The sequence below is a fragment of the Schistocerca cancellata genome, chromosome 1 (genome assembly GCF_023864275.1).
Source record: "Schistocerca cancellata isolate TAMUIC-IGC-003103 chromosome 1, iqSchCanc2.1, whole genome shotgun sequence".
NCBI classification, from domain to species: domain Eukaryota; kingdom Metazoa; phylum Arthropoda; class Insecta; order Orthoptera; family Acrididae; genus Schistocerca; species Schistocerca cancellata.
Genome location: NC_064626.1, coordinates 829,044,705 through 829,062,361, shown reverse-complemented (window position 1 = coordinate 829,062,361; position 17,657 = coordinate 829,044,705). Strand labels below are relative to the sequence as shown.

The 17,657-nt window shown below is 38.1% G+C and overlaps 1 protein-coding gene across 2 annotated transcripts in view; it reads right to left on the bottom strand.

Moving 5' to 3' along the window:
* Positions 1 to 17,657, bottom strand: part of LOC126188686 (protein SCAI) — an 86,671-nt gene that overhangs the window by 47,594 nt on the left and 21,420 nt on the right. For both annotated transcript variants that reach the window (XM_049930296.1, XM_049930303.1), the window contains exon 9: positions 14,215 to 14,362. In XM_049930296.1, coding sequence (XP_049786253.1) covers positions 14,215 to 14,362 — 148 coding nt within the window. The remainder of the gene's footprint in view (positions 1 to 14,214; positions 14,363 to 17,657) is intronic.

Here is a 17,657-nt window from a genome sequence, read left to right as displayed (position 1 = left end):
TCAGCCTGTATACAGGAGTGATAATATACTGTTGACTGGTCTCAGAGGCACACCACCTTTGTAGATCTTAATATCTGGGTGGCCTAGGTGCTCTTCGACATAAATTACTCTAAAGTTCACCCGGGATGACAGAGTTATTTAGTGGCACCTCTGTCTTCCTGCTAAATGTTGACATGGGGTGCCATTTAAGAATCCTATATTTGGTGTCTTCCTGTAACAGACACACTTTCTTATGACCACAGAATTCCATGTGACCCACTACAGCTTTAAAGTAGTACTAATACACCGACTAGTTGCATAGCGCAATGGTTACAGTACAGTGTTCACACGCAAAAGGTTGTGGGTTCAAATCTTGTCAGGTGCTTTGAAATATTTATTTTAAATCTTTATTGAAATGAATGTAATCATTATTTTTATTGAATTAATTGGTTCCAACATATTTTTTAAATTTCTATTTCTTCATCAAGTCATTTTAATTGTATTAACTGTCTCATTTGCCCCGATTTTGACACTGAGTCATTGTTTTTACTTATTTATCATAATATTTAAACACCTGAAAATGTTGATCTATCAGTTAAAAACCAAAAGATGAAATAATCTATATGTAGTGAGTGCGCAATGGTGTCGAATTTTTTTTTTTTTGTTACAGGATGTGTATGTTTTTGAATGGTAATCAACATGCAAACACTTAAAACATGAATTTTTATGGAAGAAATTAAATCAATGTTCATACATATAATGATGATGATAAGAATAACAACTAAAATCATATGAACAAAGATTCAAAGTGCAAAAGAATGAGAGAGAGAAAAAGAGAGCAAATGAAAATGTTAATATGATAATTAAAACGGTATGACAAAGAAAAAAATTGCATTTAAACCAATTAATTGAATAAAAATAATGATCACAGTTATTTCAATAACTATTTAAAAACAAAAGATTTCAACCAACCTAACAAGGTTCAAACTCACAACCTTTTGCATGGGAGGGCTGAACTTTAAACATTATACTATGCAATTAATCTATGTACTGTTTCTATTTTTAAAGCTGTGGGGCATCATGAGGAATTTCAAAGTTTTTCATCAGTTACTCACAGACAAGGTCCCACCATGGTCAATGGTTACAGGGTACAATACCTGGACCTTAATTTACACCACCATGTAGATGATTTGGAAACCAGTCTTTTTAGAATGGAGGATTAGCTCTGATGGACTGCATGCTTAAAAATTCAAAATTTACCTTCTGAATAAAGCAATGTGCTACTTTTTAATGTAGAACATCACTGAAATGTACCTCTGGGGTTCCTCGTATTATCCCAAGGCAATAATGACAGACAGGGGGGGGGGGGGGAATTATGTCAATGAATATAAAAAGTCTGCCCAACTTTTAAATGTACCTTACAAGTGCTCAGTATGGCTGCCTGTTGTGATGCAACAAACATCACTTGCATGGCTCATAACAGGAGTGGCACTCATGAGCCTTAATTTTAGCTGTATGTAATTATGAAGTATCGGAGGCACGAAAACATGATTTTTCACGTACTATGTAAGGGAAACCTTGCATGAAGTTAGGTCATAAGACCATGAAATTCCGGTCATAAGATCGTGGAATCCTTAAAAAAAAAAAAAAAAAAAAAAAAAAAAAAAAAAAAAAAAAAAAAAAAAAAAAAAGAGTTTAAGCACTGTGGCATACATATCTAATTCAACATATGTGCAAAATGCACCAATCTATTAGGTGTGGTTTCTGCAGTTTACAGCTCTGCTGTAAGGTCTACAAATTTGTTTGGTAAACGTATATTGCACATTTTCTACCTCCATTGATAGCCCCCCAACAATATTTTGCAATGCCAAGCACCCAGTCTCATTTCATTGTTGTCGATTGGATTTTAGATGTTCAGCTTGGAATTGTGTACAAATCTGCTGAACCACCCAATTGACTCACCTTTAACAAGTTCAAGGACATAAAATGAATAAATAGCTAGTGTGGGACTATTCACCACATTCTGCCCTGGTAGTATTTTATCACTTTCACAATGCACTATGAATGCACACTGAAGCACTCATAACACTTTTCTCATTTTTACCTGCCCCATGGACAGACTGTGTGTGTGTGTGTGTGTGTTTGTGTGTGTGTGTGTGTGTGTGTGTGGTGTGTGTGTGCGCGCGCACACACTTTGAAAGACACAAATTCATAGGTCAGCTCCAAGGTGCTTTTAAAAAATTGGCGGAATTTTGGAAACTGACTTAATCACTCAAGTTAGCTTCTTATATGAACAATTTGAGTTTGCCCTGGAATTTGGCACTGCTGATTTATTTTACTCTGCCTGAGCTTGTTTTCTAACACTAAAGCGAAAGTGTTAAATATGTTGAAAAACTGAATATTTCTGGCATCTGCACAATACCACAATGGTTGGAGAAATGTATGATGTTTGTAGCAGTGTAAGAAGTTGATACTGTTTGTTGGAAAACTGAAGCTGAAGAATACCCTGGAAATTGCTGTATTTCATACATCACTATCAAACATTATTATGCATTATGTCAGTCTATTGGGTAGCACATTTAAGGTGTTGCATCATATACATATTTAAAGTTCAGTCATTAAGTTACTCTGGGGCTACTGAACAGTTACTGAAATGTAACAATACAAAAACCAAGCACTGAAGATTTACTTCAATAGGCATAATAATAATCTTAATTTACAACAATCTTGCCTAAGGATGTCTTTTAGAGCAATGTAGTTTATAATTTTCAATGAAAGTCTTCTTTTGTTTGGGGGGTTGTGGGTAGGATGAGGGGGGCGGGGGGCAGCCATGTGGCTTTCTCGTGGTGTATTTCATACGATACTCAGTGCCAACACAAAATGCAGTTTTGGTTCTCATTATGTAAAAGTCTAAATTATAATTTTATGTGCCTAACTGATTGAGTAATTTCAAATTACTCTGGTTGATATTCAGTTTAATGATATTGCCAGGGACTGTAAAATATGAAGAATAATTGGTTTTCCCAGCAGCAACTGAGGCATAGCTGCTGTGTCAAGCTGCACTGAATACACAGTCCTATCACACATGTGGATGACGAACAGTAAAATTCTCATGATGCTGTACACCAAACATACTGAGACGATAAGGGAATTAGTTATTCTTTTTGTTTTGCTGTCACCAGCAATCTACAATTTATATCCTTGAAATAAAAACTCTGACAAGCCAATTTAAGGTCGCTCTATTAATTGGGCTCATAAAATTATGATTTCAATATATTTTGTGCATTTCTGTTGACACAAGGTCAGAAGAAACACCCAACAGGAAGCCCCTTTTCATGCTGACTCCATCCGCTCAAAACGAAGACCTAAAAATAGTTTTAACAACACTATAAAATTGTTACTTGATGACTTCAAAGGGAAGCTTGGCACATGTGGCTCTACTAAGCATTTTTGCTGAGTTAACAAAGTAGATGCTGGACAGACCAACAGAAAACTCTAATAATGTCTACAGGGGTTAAATGTCCTGTTGAAAATACCTATGGTTAAAAGGAGATATGGTCCAAGTCTTTCTGATAACAAATGGGTGTTTTTAATCCTTTACTTTGTAAAAAAATAAATGAACTGTGTTTAAAGTAATAAACAAAACTGAAACACACTAAGAAACAGAGATTATTATACAGCTTATTTCTATTTAAGGTAGTATCACATGAGATGATGAAGGCAGCTTGTAACTCTAAAGCTCCAGGTAATGCTAGAAGTGCAATAACAAGCTTGTGTAAAATAACTAGAGAGTCAAGCATGATACTTCCGTAGTTACAATCACAATATTTAATTTCTACCTGAGATAAAAATTAATGTGTGTGTGCACATTAAGGTGTAACGAAAACTTACAAAACAGTGTTTGCATGTCATTCTCTTCTTTATTAACACATTATTCAAACTGCAGTGCTAAGGGAACTTCTCAACTGCCATTGGTTGGGAATCTACTGGTTCACGTTTCAGAACTACACAGCCACTGGGAAAAATATAAAAAAAAAGAAAAGACGGAAATGATAAGAAAAGCAATAAATGTGATTTAAAAAACACAAGAAACAAATGATACACTTCTTTACACTTAAACATGCAAAAATTACAGTAAGTAGCTGGCATGTAAAACTATGTGCAGTTCACTAAAATAGGCTTTACAAGCTTAACGCAATATATTTATAAGGCAACTAAGTGATGCTCTGAATTTTTTACTAACGACTACTTACTCTGAAGAAAGCTGGAAACAAAACAATCAACAACTACACAGATAAGATGAAATACTATACTTACCAGCTGTGGCAGAATCCTGGAAAGCTATATCACACAAATTCCAATGAAACCTCTGGCCCTCCTAATATTTCTCGTCTTTCTACTTGATTGCTCTATATGTAATCTATGAGGCATACAAGTGAAGATAATGTAAGAGAAAAAAAGTATGTTATTTGAGGTCCTGTTATGGGAGCAATTGGCGTCCAATATGAGAATATAAAACATGAAGAGCAAACGACCATTCAGTGGGGAGTTATGCTGTGCATCATCAGCTGTTGTCTAACAAAAGTAAGGACTGAGTCATGAAAAAGATACACACAGGCCAGAAAAATAGAGGGCGACCAATTTTCAGTATATTCAATAGTAAGAAGATTGAAAATATTCTGTAAGTATATATTCACCAAGGTATTATGCTTGGTCAACCTATTACTAACTAAATTCCCACACTAATTTTCTTTGTTTGAACTCTGGTAACAATTTTCAATATATATTTTAGTCAGCAAACATCGACATGACTTTCACACATCCCAGCTTCTTGTATCCACTAAACTCACCATTTTCTTATTAATTCAACACTTCCTCCATCTACGCTGGAGCTGGCCACTTCTTGCCCTCTACTAAATTACTCTTATCCTGTGCTATTTCTCTTTTTGTTACTTTTCAATCATAGTTCTCATTACTTCTCATGGAACTGAAGCTTCATGTACAACTGAAGTCCGTAGAGAATAGAAGTTGGTTGCTGTACAACATGCGAAAAAAGAACAAACAGTAACAGGAATACAAATGGAAAAGTCAGGGATGTTGTATGTGCTTGTGCAGAAGTTGGTACTATGAAATACAGTGAAAGGAAGGAGAGGAAGAGTCTATCAAATTAGAAGAAATATTGTGAAAATTACATTTGAAGCACAAGTAAGAGGGTCACTCCAAAAGAAATGCACACTGTTTTTGTAAAAATACAGTTTTCATTCTGCATGTGTGAAAGTTTTACAGTGTGTAGATACATCCTTCTTGCTTGTTTTCAAACTTAGTTCAACCTGTTCCTGTGAGTGGCGCCATCACAGCATGTCTTCAAGATGGCTGCTACACTTGACATTCGTCAGAAGCAACTTGCTGTCATAGAATTCCTGTGCTGTGAAAATGAGACAGTGGCAAACATCCACAAGAGGTTGAGAAAGGTGTACGGAGATGCTGCTGTCAATCGCAATACTGTTAGTCGGTGGGCAAGCAGGTTACGTGATGAAAGCGGGCACAGCAATATTAAGAATTGTCCTTGCAGCGATAGACCTCATACTGCACACACTCCAGACAATGTGCAGAGAGTTAACGAATTGGTGACTGCTGACAGACACATCACAGTGAACGAACTGCTGGGATAGGGGAAGGAAGTATTTGCAGAATACTTAAAATGTTGGCGTTAAACAAAGTTTGTGCCAGGTGGGTTCCCAGGATGTTGACAGTGGCCCACAAAGAAACAAGAAGAACGGTATGCAGTGAACTTTTGGAACAGTACGATAATGGTGGAATGAATTTCTTGGAAGAATTGTCACAGGTGATGAAACATGGCTCCATCATTTTTCACCAGGGACGAAGAGGCAATCAATGGAGTGGCATCATGCAAATTCGCCCTAAAAAAAAAAAAAAAAAAAAAATTCAGAACCACACCTTCTGTTGGAAAAGTTATGACTATGGTGTTTTTCCATTCTGAAGGACTCTTGCTTGTGGACATCATGCCAAGTGGAACCACCATAAATTCTGATGCATATGTGATGACACTGAAGAAACTTCAAGCTCGACTGAACTGTGTTCGATCACATCAGCAAAAGCAGGATGTTTTGCTGCTGCACGACAATGCATGTCCACACGTCAGTCAAAAAACCATGGAAGTGATCACAAAACTCGGATGGACAACACTGAAACACCCGCCTTACAGTCCTGACCTGGCTCCATGTGACTATCAACTCTTTGGGAAACTGAAAGACTCTCTTCGTGGAACAAGGTTTGAAGATGATGACTCCCTTGTGCACGCTGCCAAACAGTGGCTCCAACAGGTTGGTCCAGAATTTTACCATGCGGGTATACAGCCGCTGGTTCCAAGATGGCGTAAGGCAGTTGAGAGGGATGGAAATTATGTGGCGAAATGAAAATATTGTTCCTAAAGGATGTATCTACACACTGTAAAACTTTCAAACATGTAGAATAAAAGATGGACTTAAACAAAATAGTCTGCATTTCTTTTGGCGTGACCCTTGTACAAGAAGAAAGGAGACAGGTGATAATGGCAGGAAGCACAGGGAAAATGAAGATGGATTTATTTTGAGGACGCACATGAAGCATTTGGTTTGGAAATGCTGAGAAAGAGACATTTTGGTAAGAGACACAGAAGTAGTGCCTGTTAGCATTGGAGACAGCAGTGCGTGAACACCCAATTACCATCAATAACTAATGCAGACATCTCCAAGTAGACACTGCTATGTCTGTTTTCAAAAGGTCACACTAATGGTTGCAATGCAAATGATGGGTCTATAAACCAACTACCTGAGTGAACAGGGAGACACATTACTGCACGTACATCACAAGCACATTCCAGTTCTATTTTTCAGATTAACTGGAGCCTAATCATATGTAAAGCGACCTTTGAGAGGGAACCAGTTAGGTTTTCTTGTTTATAATTGTTTGAATTTCCTCAGTCTTTCCATTCTGAGAATATTCTCTAAAATTTAAATTGTTGAACGAATTAAATCAGTCTCCAGCACCCCATTGTTACTAATGTGTGTGTGTCTATTTCAATACATGCTAAAGTTATTGATGCCACACTACAGCATCTGGGACTCAGCAAAATCAAATTTATAGATAACTGAAGTTATGCCATGGCACTTCAAAGATCTAGGAAAATAATGGGCCTCTTCAATCAGGATGAACCCAGATGGAATACTATGCTCTAGGGGATCAACCACATTTGGCCAGAAATGTGCAAAGGCGGAAGCCTGTCCACACATGCATCCATGGAAATGTTTAGTATACATGCCACAAAAGGCAGCAAAGCTTAAGAAAGTGCATAAATACCTAACCACTTTTGTACTGAAATCATCTTGTGGCTGTAACATTTTGGGGTGCCCATCCACAAGGCTCTATGGAATTCTACCTTACATCAGGGCAGACTGCTGCAGGCCAGCGGAGCCCTGGGACATAGTGCACTGGTGGCAGTGCTTCTACAACAGATCATGGCCGATGCACTGCAGGAGACGACAGTCTTGCCTCGACCAGCACTGTTTTAAATGGCAAGTTTGGAGGATGTCACTGACAGAAGCAGTAGCGTTGTACCACCGCACAGCCAATTTTCACTGTCAGTATTACAGGTTGTCTCTTTCACTCAAACACACACACACACACACACACACACACACACACACACACACAAACACACACGAGGCTACTGAATGCCTCAAACACACTACAGCTATTTGTAATGAATCATGGTGGAGGATTGCAATAAAGAAATTTGGAAAGCACAAAACAAGTCTACTTGCTCAAGTCCAATTTCACTGGCAACTGTATACTGATGTCACAATGTCTCAACCAAAAGCGTATGGTACTACATGTCAAGTAAATTTAATTGTTGTTGAGTGTTTTAGTCATTGAAAGGAAGCTTTAAGGCATATTCTGTTGCAAGCAGAGTGTCAGTGATTCATCTCACTTCAGAGGTAATGCAAATCATGACTGGCTAGTACCTGTCAGAGGTACGCCTAACTTAGAAGGTTGTTCAGCACCTTGTAAAAGAATTTGGTAAATATATTTTGTTTTGTGTTTCTTGTTATTACTGGTGTTTCAACATGAATGTCTGGAAGAACAAGGCTTCTGCAGAGTCAGAGATGTAAGATGTGTCAAAGCTGGAGGCAGTTTGCATATTATATGAAAAGGTATGTTATTGGCAACAAACAATATGGAGTTACATGCTCTAGTGGAGTCACTGTTGCCACAGTGAAGTACAGATTTGTCAGCTGCAAGTTTAGTTGCTCCTTTCTCTGGGAAATCAACTGAGGATGTGCAATCATTTGTGGAAGATCTTAAGAATTTGGCAGATATGGAAAAATGATGACACAGAACTTTAAAGGATAGCAAAGTTGAGATTAATATGATAAGCAAAAACTTATGCAAGGTATATGGAGGCTCTCAAGGGAGCTAGAAAGCTGAGGAATTTAAGAGAGGGCCAGTCCAGAGGTATACAGAAGAGAATAGTGCAAGATATTTAAGGAAACAGTTGAGCACCATAACAAAGAAGCATGTAGAGTCAGTGGAAGAATTTGCAGACATAACGAGGAAGATCAATGGGTGTACTTCAAAGCTAGGACAGAATGCTATGGTAAATAAGATGATTTTTCAAGAGGCTGAACGGAGGGTGTCTGACGTAAATTTTTTTTTTTTTTTTTTTTTTTTTTTTTTTTTTTTTTTTTTTTCGAGGGTTACTTTCAGAGGCGTCAAAAAGAGTATGGACACAGAGTTTGATTGGCCTGCACCCAGATATCTGATTGGCAACAGAATGTGAAGAAATTCATACGTCAACAAGAGTGAGGGTTAGACAGACAGTGTTTTCAACCAATATAATGTGTTCTAGGTGTGGACAAACGAGGCACATGAGGAGGAAATGTCATCAGACCTGGGACAATGAGAGTAGACGCAGAGGTCACAGTACCTTCAGAGGTAGGAGACTGGGAAAGGACAAGATATTAAATGCCAAGGGGAACCTGAGGTTCTGCTTATGGACATTCTCAGTAAGATTAGATGCTATAAAGTCATTTGCTGAGGTGGACTGAGCAGAGAAATAGAAAGAAAGAGGAATATCACGATATTGACGGACACAGGTGCACATGTCAGTTGCCCAGTGGTGATCTTGTGGTATATAAGCATAGGAAGCCATCATGGCATAGATTACATGGCTTGGGGATAAGGACGTCACACCATTGGTATTGGTGAACACAGATTTTTGCCTGGGTACAGTCCAGTTTAAACAATGTGTAGATATTGTGTCATATGTCAGTGAGGGCCAAGAGATGATCTGGGGTTGGGTTTCTTGTACCAGTTAAGCGTCAAAAACCATCTACGGCAACACATCGTGGAGCCTGATGGGAAAGTGTTTCAGTCGAGTTGAACCACTCCCAGTGTAACAATGTCAGGAGGTGAGTCCATCCCAAATGACAAACCATTTAAACTACAAATAATCACACTACAACTTGATGCACACAGTAGTGTACCTAAAAGATGTGTGGTGAAACCATTGGAAGCAAATGAAGTATTGGATCAGGCACGTTTCTTGATAAGTGTTACACATGTACAGTAGATAAATGATGAGAAAACAATACCTGTATTTGAGGATAATTTTAGCACTGAGGATTTCCGGTTAATGGAGGGGTTGGTGATCATTCACATGGATATGCTGGAGGAGGAAGAGTGGGACAGTTCTATCAGATATGGACAATAGCCAAATGCCACTGAAACTAAATTACAAGGAAAGGTAAAGCACTTAAAGGGAAGTCATACGGAATTGATGGAAGTTTCTTTTGGAATTTATGGATTTTTTTAAAGAAAAGGTCCATTGCCAGCTATGCACATTACTCAGCACTAGGTATAAACAGGAACTGAATCATCTGTTTACCACAAACTATAGAGAATCCTGTTGTACCTGCAACCAATTCTGGAAGAATTTACAGATCAGCAGCTGAAGAAGGGGTTATTGAGGAGAGTAGTAGCCCAATGGGGGCCAGGATTGTCACCATGCCCAAGAAGTTGACAGACAGATCACTGAAGTATAGGTTTTGTTGCAATTATCAACATTCAAATGCTATGACTACAATAGATGCCTACCCTTTGCTGAACATTACGGAAACCATGGATTATTTGGGCCACTGCAAGTATTCTTCAATGGTGAATAAAAGCAGGAGTGGCTACAATTGCCCAGGAAGAGCGACCAAAAACAGCAGTTTCTTCAATGTGAGGTCATTATCAGTATAGGAGGATGCCTTTCAGATTAAACAACGCACCTACGATGTTTCAGAGGTTGTCAGAGTTCTCAGTGGACTGAAACCCATCAATGCATTGTCTATTTTGCTACAATTGTCTATACGAGTGATATGGAACAGCACATACAATGCTCAAGAGAAGAATTCCTGAGACTGAGGGCAGCGAATTCATGGTTGAGTACAGAAAAGTATAATTGTGTGTTGGATGAGGTGGCATACTTTGGTCACACAATTAGAAAGGCTGGGGATAATGCCAGATCCAAGAACGATTAAAGCATGTGTGAATTTTCTGTGCATGAGTCAGTGAAGGAACTACTATCACTGCTTGGAGTTCTGAATTATTACCGAAGATCATAAAGGGATCTGAGGATGTTGACAAACCATTGACACAATTACTGAAGAAAGGTGCAAAATGTGTTTGGTCAGAGGACTGTCAATGTGCTTTCGAAAAACTGAAAGAAGCTCTGACATCAAGTCTGATCTTAGTGTTCTCATATTTCAGTAAAGAATTCATTCTATGATGCCATGCATCCAACCATGCTCTTGGTTGTATGTTGTCTCAAGAAGCAGGGGCGTAAGCACCCTGCACTATGCATCAAGGCAAACAAAATCAGCAGAGAGGAATTACTCCGTGATGGAAAAAGAGATTTTGAGCCTTATCTATGGAATTACTAGCTTCAAGTGTTATCTCTACAGGAAAAAGTTTCAAGCGATAACAGCTGTTGCAGCACTGAAATGACTACTGGGGTTGAAGGACCTATCTAGTTGGCTGACATGATGGGTGGCACGACTGAGTGAGATTGATTACATGGGAACACAGAAGGCTTACGTAGGAAAGTAACAATATTGCAAAGAGGTGGTAATGAGCTTAGGGAGAGGCAGACAGTGTACAAGACAGATGGCAAGTGGAAGCAGTGTAGTAAACAACAACAGACAGGAGAATACAAGGGACTTGTGAGAAGTTGAAGAATGGGATGATGCAGGTTTGGGGGATTATACCACATACAAGGAGGAGGAGAGGTTGGACCGACGTGGAAGACCAATTTCTGAAAATTATGTTTGGGATAGCTGATGAAGAGAATGTCAGAAGGGTGAATGACACAGTAGAAGAAATGAAACAATGGGTGAAAGGAAAAGAAGGCATCAAGTGAGAGGTACACCATGCAAACTGTGAGTTTGGAGAAAGATGTGTTGAACAATACTCCACTACAATGCCAGCTGACTGGGAAAGTGATGAACTGTGCAAAAACTGTACAAAAATCAGTAAACAGGAACATTACGAGGCTGCAAACTGAAGTAGAAATATAGGACAAGGAACTAGTGGAAACAAAGATGTTATAGTCCTTAGAGAACATTGTGTGGGAAGCAGTAGAGATACAGGAAGCTATGCAGCAAGCTGTGTAAGGCTAGCTAGGTGTGAACTTCTTGTCACCGGAACAGTATCTGGAGGGGCTATGGAGAGTGCAAAACGAACTACCACCAGAGTTAGGGTTGTTCTTGGAACTTAATCATAGAAACGTACCCCTTTATTTTAACCTAGTGCACAACAAATGAAAGGACCAATGGAGCAAAACCTACTTTCCAGTAGCTGGGAAGCAGGCATGGTACCAATGTTATGAAGTCCACGTGGATCGTATTAATTGGGGTATGTTGAAGAAATCTGACAGAGTAAAGATACAGTGATCGTATTAGTTGCAGAGGACATGCAGATGTGGAAGAAGCAGAGTTACAGAAGTGTTACAGGAATGAGATTAAGATATGTACAACCAGAATAAAGAGAGAGGTCACAATTCCTGAGCAGTGAAGTTACTGTTGGGTCAGAAAGCACAGAAGGATTGGAAGAGGGTGATGATTGTATTTCCAGCAGGTTGAGGCACCTTGATTGCACTCTACACTTGATAAAGTAATAATAGTAGTCACTTGTTTCTAGTAATGGAATGATTTCATTGGCCAGAACTAATGGGGAAGTGTTACCAGTTACCAGCAATGAGTCTGGTTATGTTAAACAAGACTTTGGGACCCGAGTCAATACAGCCCATAGACAAATTTATTAACAACCAGAAGAGTCCAATCTCCATGGAGACACTGACGCAGCATGTGAAAGTACAGGGAAAATCAATACTAGAGGGAAACAATGTTGACCACTGTCATACCAATGGTGAAATTCTATGCACTCTCCTATTGCTATCACTGGTATCGCCCTTTGTATCAGAAAATGAAGTTTATATTGTAAGATGCCATAACTGATGTGGTCATTAAAGAAAGGATCAGTGGAAAACTTACTTTTGATACAACCCATGTGGCTGTCAAGCACTATTCAATGTTAATATGTCAGCAAGACATCTACTGCCAGTGAGAACAAACAAGGCTTGGGCAAGGAGAGTTTCCACAAGTGTAATTTGCATATATGAAAGCGAGTGGAGCGAGTGTATGAAGAGCAGCAAGAGCAGTATGAGAGCAGCAAGAGCATCTCAAGACACGACAATCACTAGTGTCATCATGACAGTTATATCTGTCACATGTTACAGAATGTAGTTTGTACATTTAGTAGTGATATTTGTGTGGTACATACAGGGTGTTTCAAAAATGACCGGTATATTTGAAACGGCAATAAAAACTAAACGAGCAGCGATAGAAATACACCGTTTGTTGCAATATGCTTGGGACAACAGTACATTTTCAGGCAGACAAGCTTTCGAAATTACAGTAGTTACAATTTTCAACAACAGATGGCGCTGCGGTCTGGGAAACTCTATAGTACGATATTTTCCACATATCCACCATGCGTAGCAATAATATGGCGTAGTCTCTGAATGAAATTACTCGAAACCTTTGACAACGTGTCTGGCGGAATGGCTTCACATGCAGATGCTGTTGCATGACTCATTTGGTGTAGCTACGGAGAAATACAGCCTCAAAACGTCACACATAAGCTGCACTCATACCTCTTCATGTGCATCTCAGTCAAGAATTCAAAGTGAACTAATGCTTCATGGACATTGCATCAAGAACAAAGGTTACCTCTATTGGCCTGTGAAAGAACCAAGGTGCTAATTTTTACCATCTTTGTGTAATGCTGACCACACTCTTACTTAGCTGACGGTACCAATGTCGATCACACTTTTAAGAAGTAATATTTGCACTTCACATAGAAAGTAAGATATTTTCAGCCAGTAGATATAAATGAGAATCAAAGCTAACAAGACATTCAGTTCCACAGTATTACAAAGTAAACTAAACACTTCAACACATGCTCTAAGATAAGTGCTTCACGTACTGAAATTTGCGCAGGCAGCCATCATGCAGTAACATATTGTTGAGACACGTGATACTTAGGTCTTTGGAGAAAACGACATATGCAGGTGCACAGTTTAAGACCTTGTATGATACCTAACTAAGTCACACTAATCGCTGTAATAATAATAATAATTTCACTGATACAAAATTATGGGTTTCACAAAATCTGGTTACTGCAAATATAATAATTTAAACCAAACCAAAGCATTTATCAAACCAATAAATTGTTTTAACATCACTGTGTTATACATAGTATTTTCCTGTTGGAGGTGAATGACCTTGACTTTCTGTTATGTGAGCATTGGTATATTCAACCAATTGTATAGCAACCTACACATTAATAGGCAAATCCTTGACTGAACCTTGGATTTATTGATTTGTATTCGACACATATCTACAGTTACAAAGTCACTCTAATTTAAAATCATTTTTGATAAATATAACTAGACTTCAAATTGCTTTAGCACAGATACTGCTACTATTATGACTACTAAGAGTATCCTGCAGTTATGCTGAACTGGTAGTTTGCAACCACATGCATTTTAAAATTCCTCAAAACTTCTGCATATTATTTGCTCTATTTCAGAACACAAGTAGGCTGTAGGAAATAATTCCTAGAAGTCTGTACCTGATGAAAGAAACACCATAATTTGACTGAAAGTTGGTTTGTACAACAAATATTTGTGAGGATTTTCACGTTTCATAGGTCGATCCCCATTCTCTTGGCATACTAACTGGTATGGACCTTTACTTCCTCCAATACCATAGTTCTTTTCCTACAAGAAAAAGTACAATCATCATTAGAAGCTATTATCTAATAACAGATACTAAATAATAAAAATAAGATAACTCCACTTTTTCACTTTTCAAGGGACTTCGAAAAAAAATTGTGTAAATCACGGGAAAATGTAAAATGCGGGAAATAACGTTTTAAGCTGAAAAAGTTATGTATAGGATACCCACTTGCACTTTATGTAATAGGCATCAAAAGACTTGTCAGGGACATGTTCATTATCTGATAATATATAATTATCTATGTAATAAATACCACTGATGTAACTGGAACTGATAACTGTCTGGGAAGAGGGAACATTTGAATTCCACATGTCATAATCGATGTTTTTGATAGCCTACAGGTGTCATTTATTATTTAAATAATGAAATACTGCACTAGTTACATATTTTTTCATACTCAGCATGATGCATTTCAAGAATTTTTTGTCGTTGTCAAGTGGAAATATGTAAATAAGTATTTTGTATGGTGTTTGAATGTGTGTTACTCTGCGCCTCTTGCACTGTAGTCGTCTTTTTGAGGTTATCAGATACGGTGCCTCATCAGTAATGTAAAATACCACACACACACACACAAACTATCACTCACATTGTTTGTTTGTGTAACATCACAAAAAATACATACGTAAATAATGCACTTGACAACTAGAATAAATTCTCGAATCATGTTTTGCTCAGCATGAATAACATACGTAACCAACGCTGTGTTTAAACTAAAACCATTTGAGCAACACAAAGTAAATGACAGTAAAAACTAGTGTTCCAAGTGGCCATACGCTGAAACATGCTAAATATGGTTCGACAAAGGTGTCACGATGATCACAACAATCACGAAATTCGGTTGCACAATAGAGACAGTTTGGAAATGGTTGTGATTGGTAATGATATCTTCATTCAAATAAATCTAGTTACTCAAATCAGCCACCACACAGTGGGAGATACCGCATGAATTGTTCGAACTTTTACATGTTTACCAGTTCAAATCCACTGAGCAGAGTACCCTGGTATCAGGAAACTTAACCGCGTAATATGTGTAAACACTACTGGATGGCCAACATCGTGCCAGTGTCATTTTTTCTCCACCAACATTTTTTTGTAATGCATAAATGGCGAGAAAATTGTAAATATGTTGATGCAAAATCACGTGCAAATTAACATCGTGGGCGTAGGAAATTTGACGAGACCGATAAAAAATGTCATAAACAGTGGAAAAATGTTAATTCCAGGAATGTAAAAGTGGGGTTATATTGCAATTTGTGTGGCCATCTTATAAATATTCTGCATAAAGCACATTTATGTTTTCTTACTTGCTACATGTGAAAGACAGACAGCTGGAAATGATGTTTCTATAAAAATGATTAAAGCTGAAGACAAAGCAATGAAAGTGGAACACTCAAAATAATTTATAGAATGTTTAGGGAGGTAGGCAGTATCCTCAAACTAGAACATTACTGTAATTTATTTTGCTTCTGAAGAAGGTGACAAACAGGCTATAATAATAATAATATAATAATAACAGCTACAGATCTATCAGCCTACTCATCATACAGAGCAACTATGCCTGATGGTATTAGCAATACAGTGTAGGATGTGGGGGGTAAGGTGGTGGTATGGGTGGGGAGAGGGAGTGATAGCAGATTAAGGGTGGGGAAAGATGTAGTGCTGCTTGTGAGAGCGTGCAGGGACATAGTGGGGCAGGGTAGGGGTACTGCGTGGAGCTGAAAGGTTTGGGTTTGGGGTTGGGGGGGGGGGGGGCGGTAAAGGAGAGAAGTGGATAAAGATTAGTGCATGCTTTGGTGGAACAGAAGGTTGTATAATATTGGAGTGGGAGCAGGGGAGGGGATAGGTAGGTGGCAGACAAGGACTAGTCTTCCAAACTTCACAAGCTATGACTTATTAGCCACATTGAATCAACGATCTTGTCCGTGCTCAACACATGGCCACGTGACAGCGCAAAATGTTGTTGCAGCATCTCATGTCCCACAGTCTTCAACCACAACATAGATTATCAATATAAATCTCTCTCTCTCGTTTGCCTATTTTCACATGTTGTTTCCCATGCCTTCCTGTGCCACTTGAACTTGTTGAACTTCGACCTTATCACCCCTTCTCTTTCCTTATTCTAGCACACACATATGAATCTCACCTAATCCATTTACAACTGCTGTCCCTTCTCTTGAGACATATCCAGCCACTGATCTGCATCCCACTATTATGGCCCTTTTATTTATTTATTATTTTTTTTTATTTCATTGTTCTCATGTTTACCTTCACTATCAGCCCTGCTCCCTCTGGTTTCACCTCCTTTCCCCCATACTTCCTACATTCCGTCGTTTTTGTGATTTTTTCCCGTGCATTGTACTTCATATCATCTATATCTGTGTTTCAAGAGTTATCTGAGCTGTTGCCACAGTCAGCTGTCACCTGATGAAGGCTAAAGAAGCTGAAAGATTAAATACAAAATGTTGCGGGAAATCTGGAAAATGTTTCTTTTCTTTCATTGTTAAGTTATTCTGTCATACACTGATGGAGAATAAATTTAATTTTTTACTCATTTGAATAACACACATACAACACATTTACTTTAAAATCCCATAGAAACAAAACTCTTCCACACATCAAGTTTTCATTTGACTTATACTACTGTGAAACATGTTCAAAGAAAATAATTGACATCAAGGCTACCTTTGTGTTATGCCATGGAATTTTTACTTCTCTCTCATAGATTAAATTAGAAATCCCTTATTACAATAGCTCAGTAGAAATCTGAACACTACTACTTCCAAATATGAGTCCAGTATCCTAACCACTGTACAACTTTGCTCACAACTGATAACAATAACACAAGAATAATACTGCATGACTATGTACAGATACAATGTTTATATGTACGACTGAGTAAAAAACGTACAAAGAAATTTGGAAGTGGGTGATTTATATGGAAAAAAAGTAAAATAGGACTAGAGAAATAAAGCTGACATACTGCTTGTATTAGAATACTTTCTTAAAAAGAAATATTAATGACAGAACAGAGCATTCAACAATGTGAACATGGTGCTGTTAACATTTACAACAAAGTTTGAAGATCTAGAGACTAGAAAGAAGCAGCTACTACTGTAGTCATTTAAGTTCTATACATAACTCTCAAAAATTTCAGTTTGAGAAATAAGCAGACTGCATGTTCTACATAATCCACCAACATACACAAATAAGAAGTAAAATTGTATTAAAAAGAGGACAATACTAGCAGATATCATGATATTTTTTTGGAAGCAACAC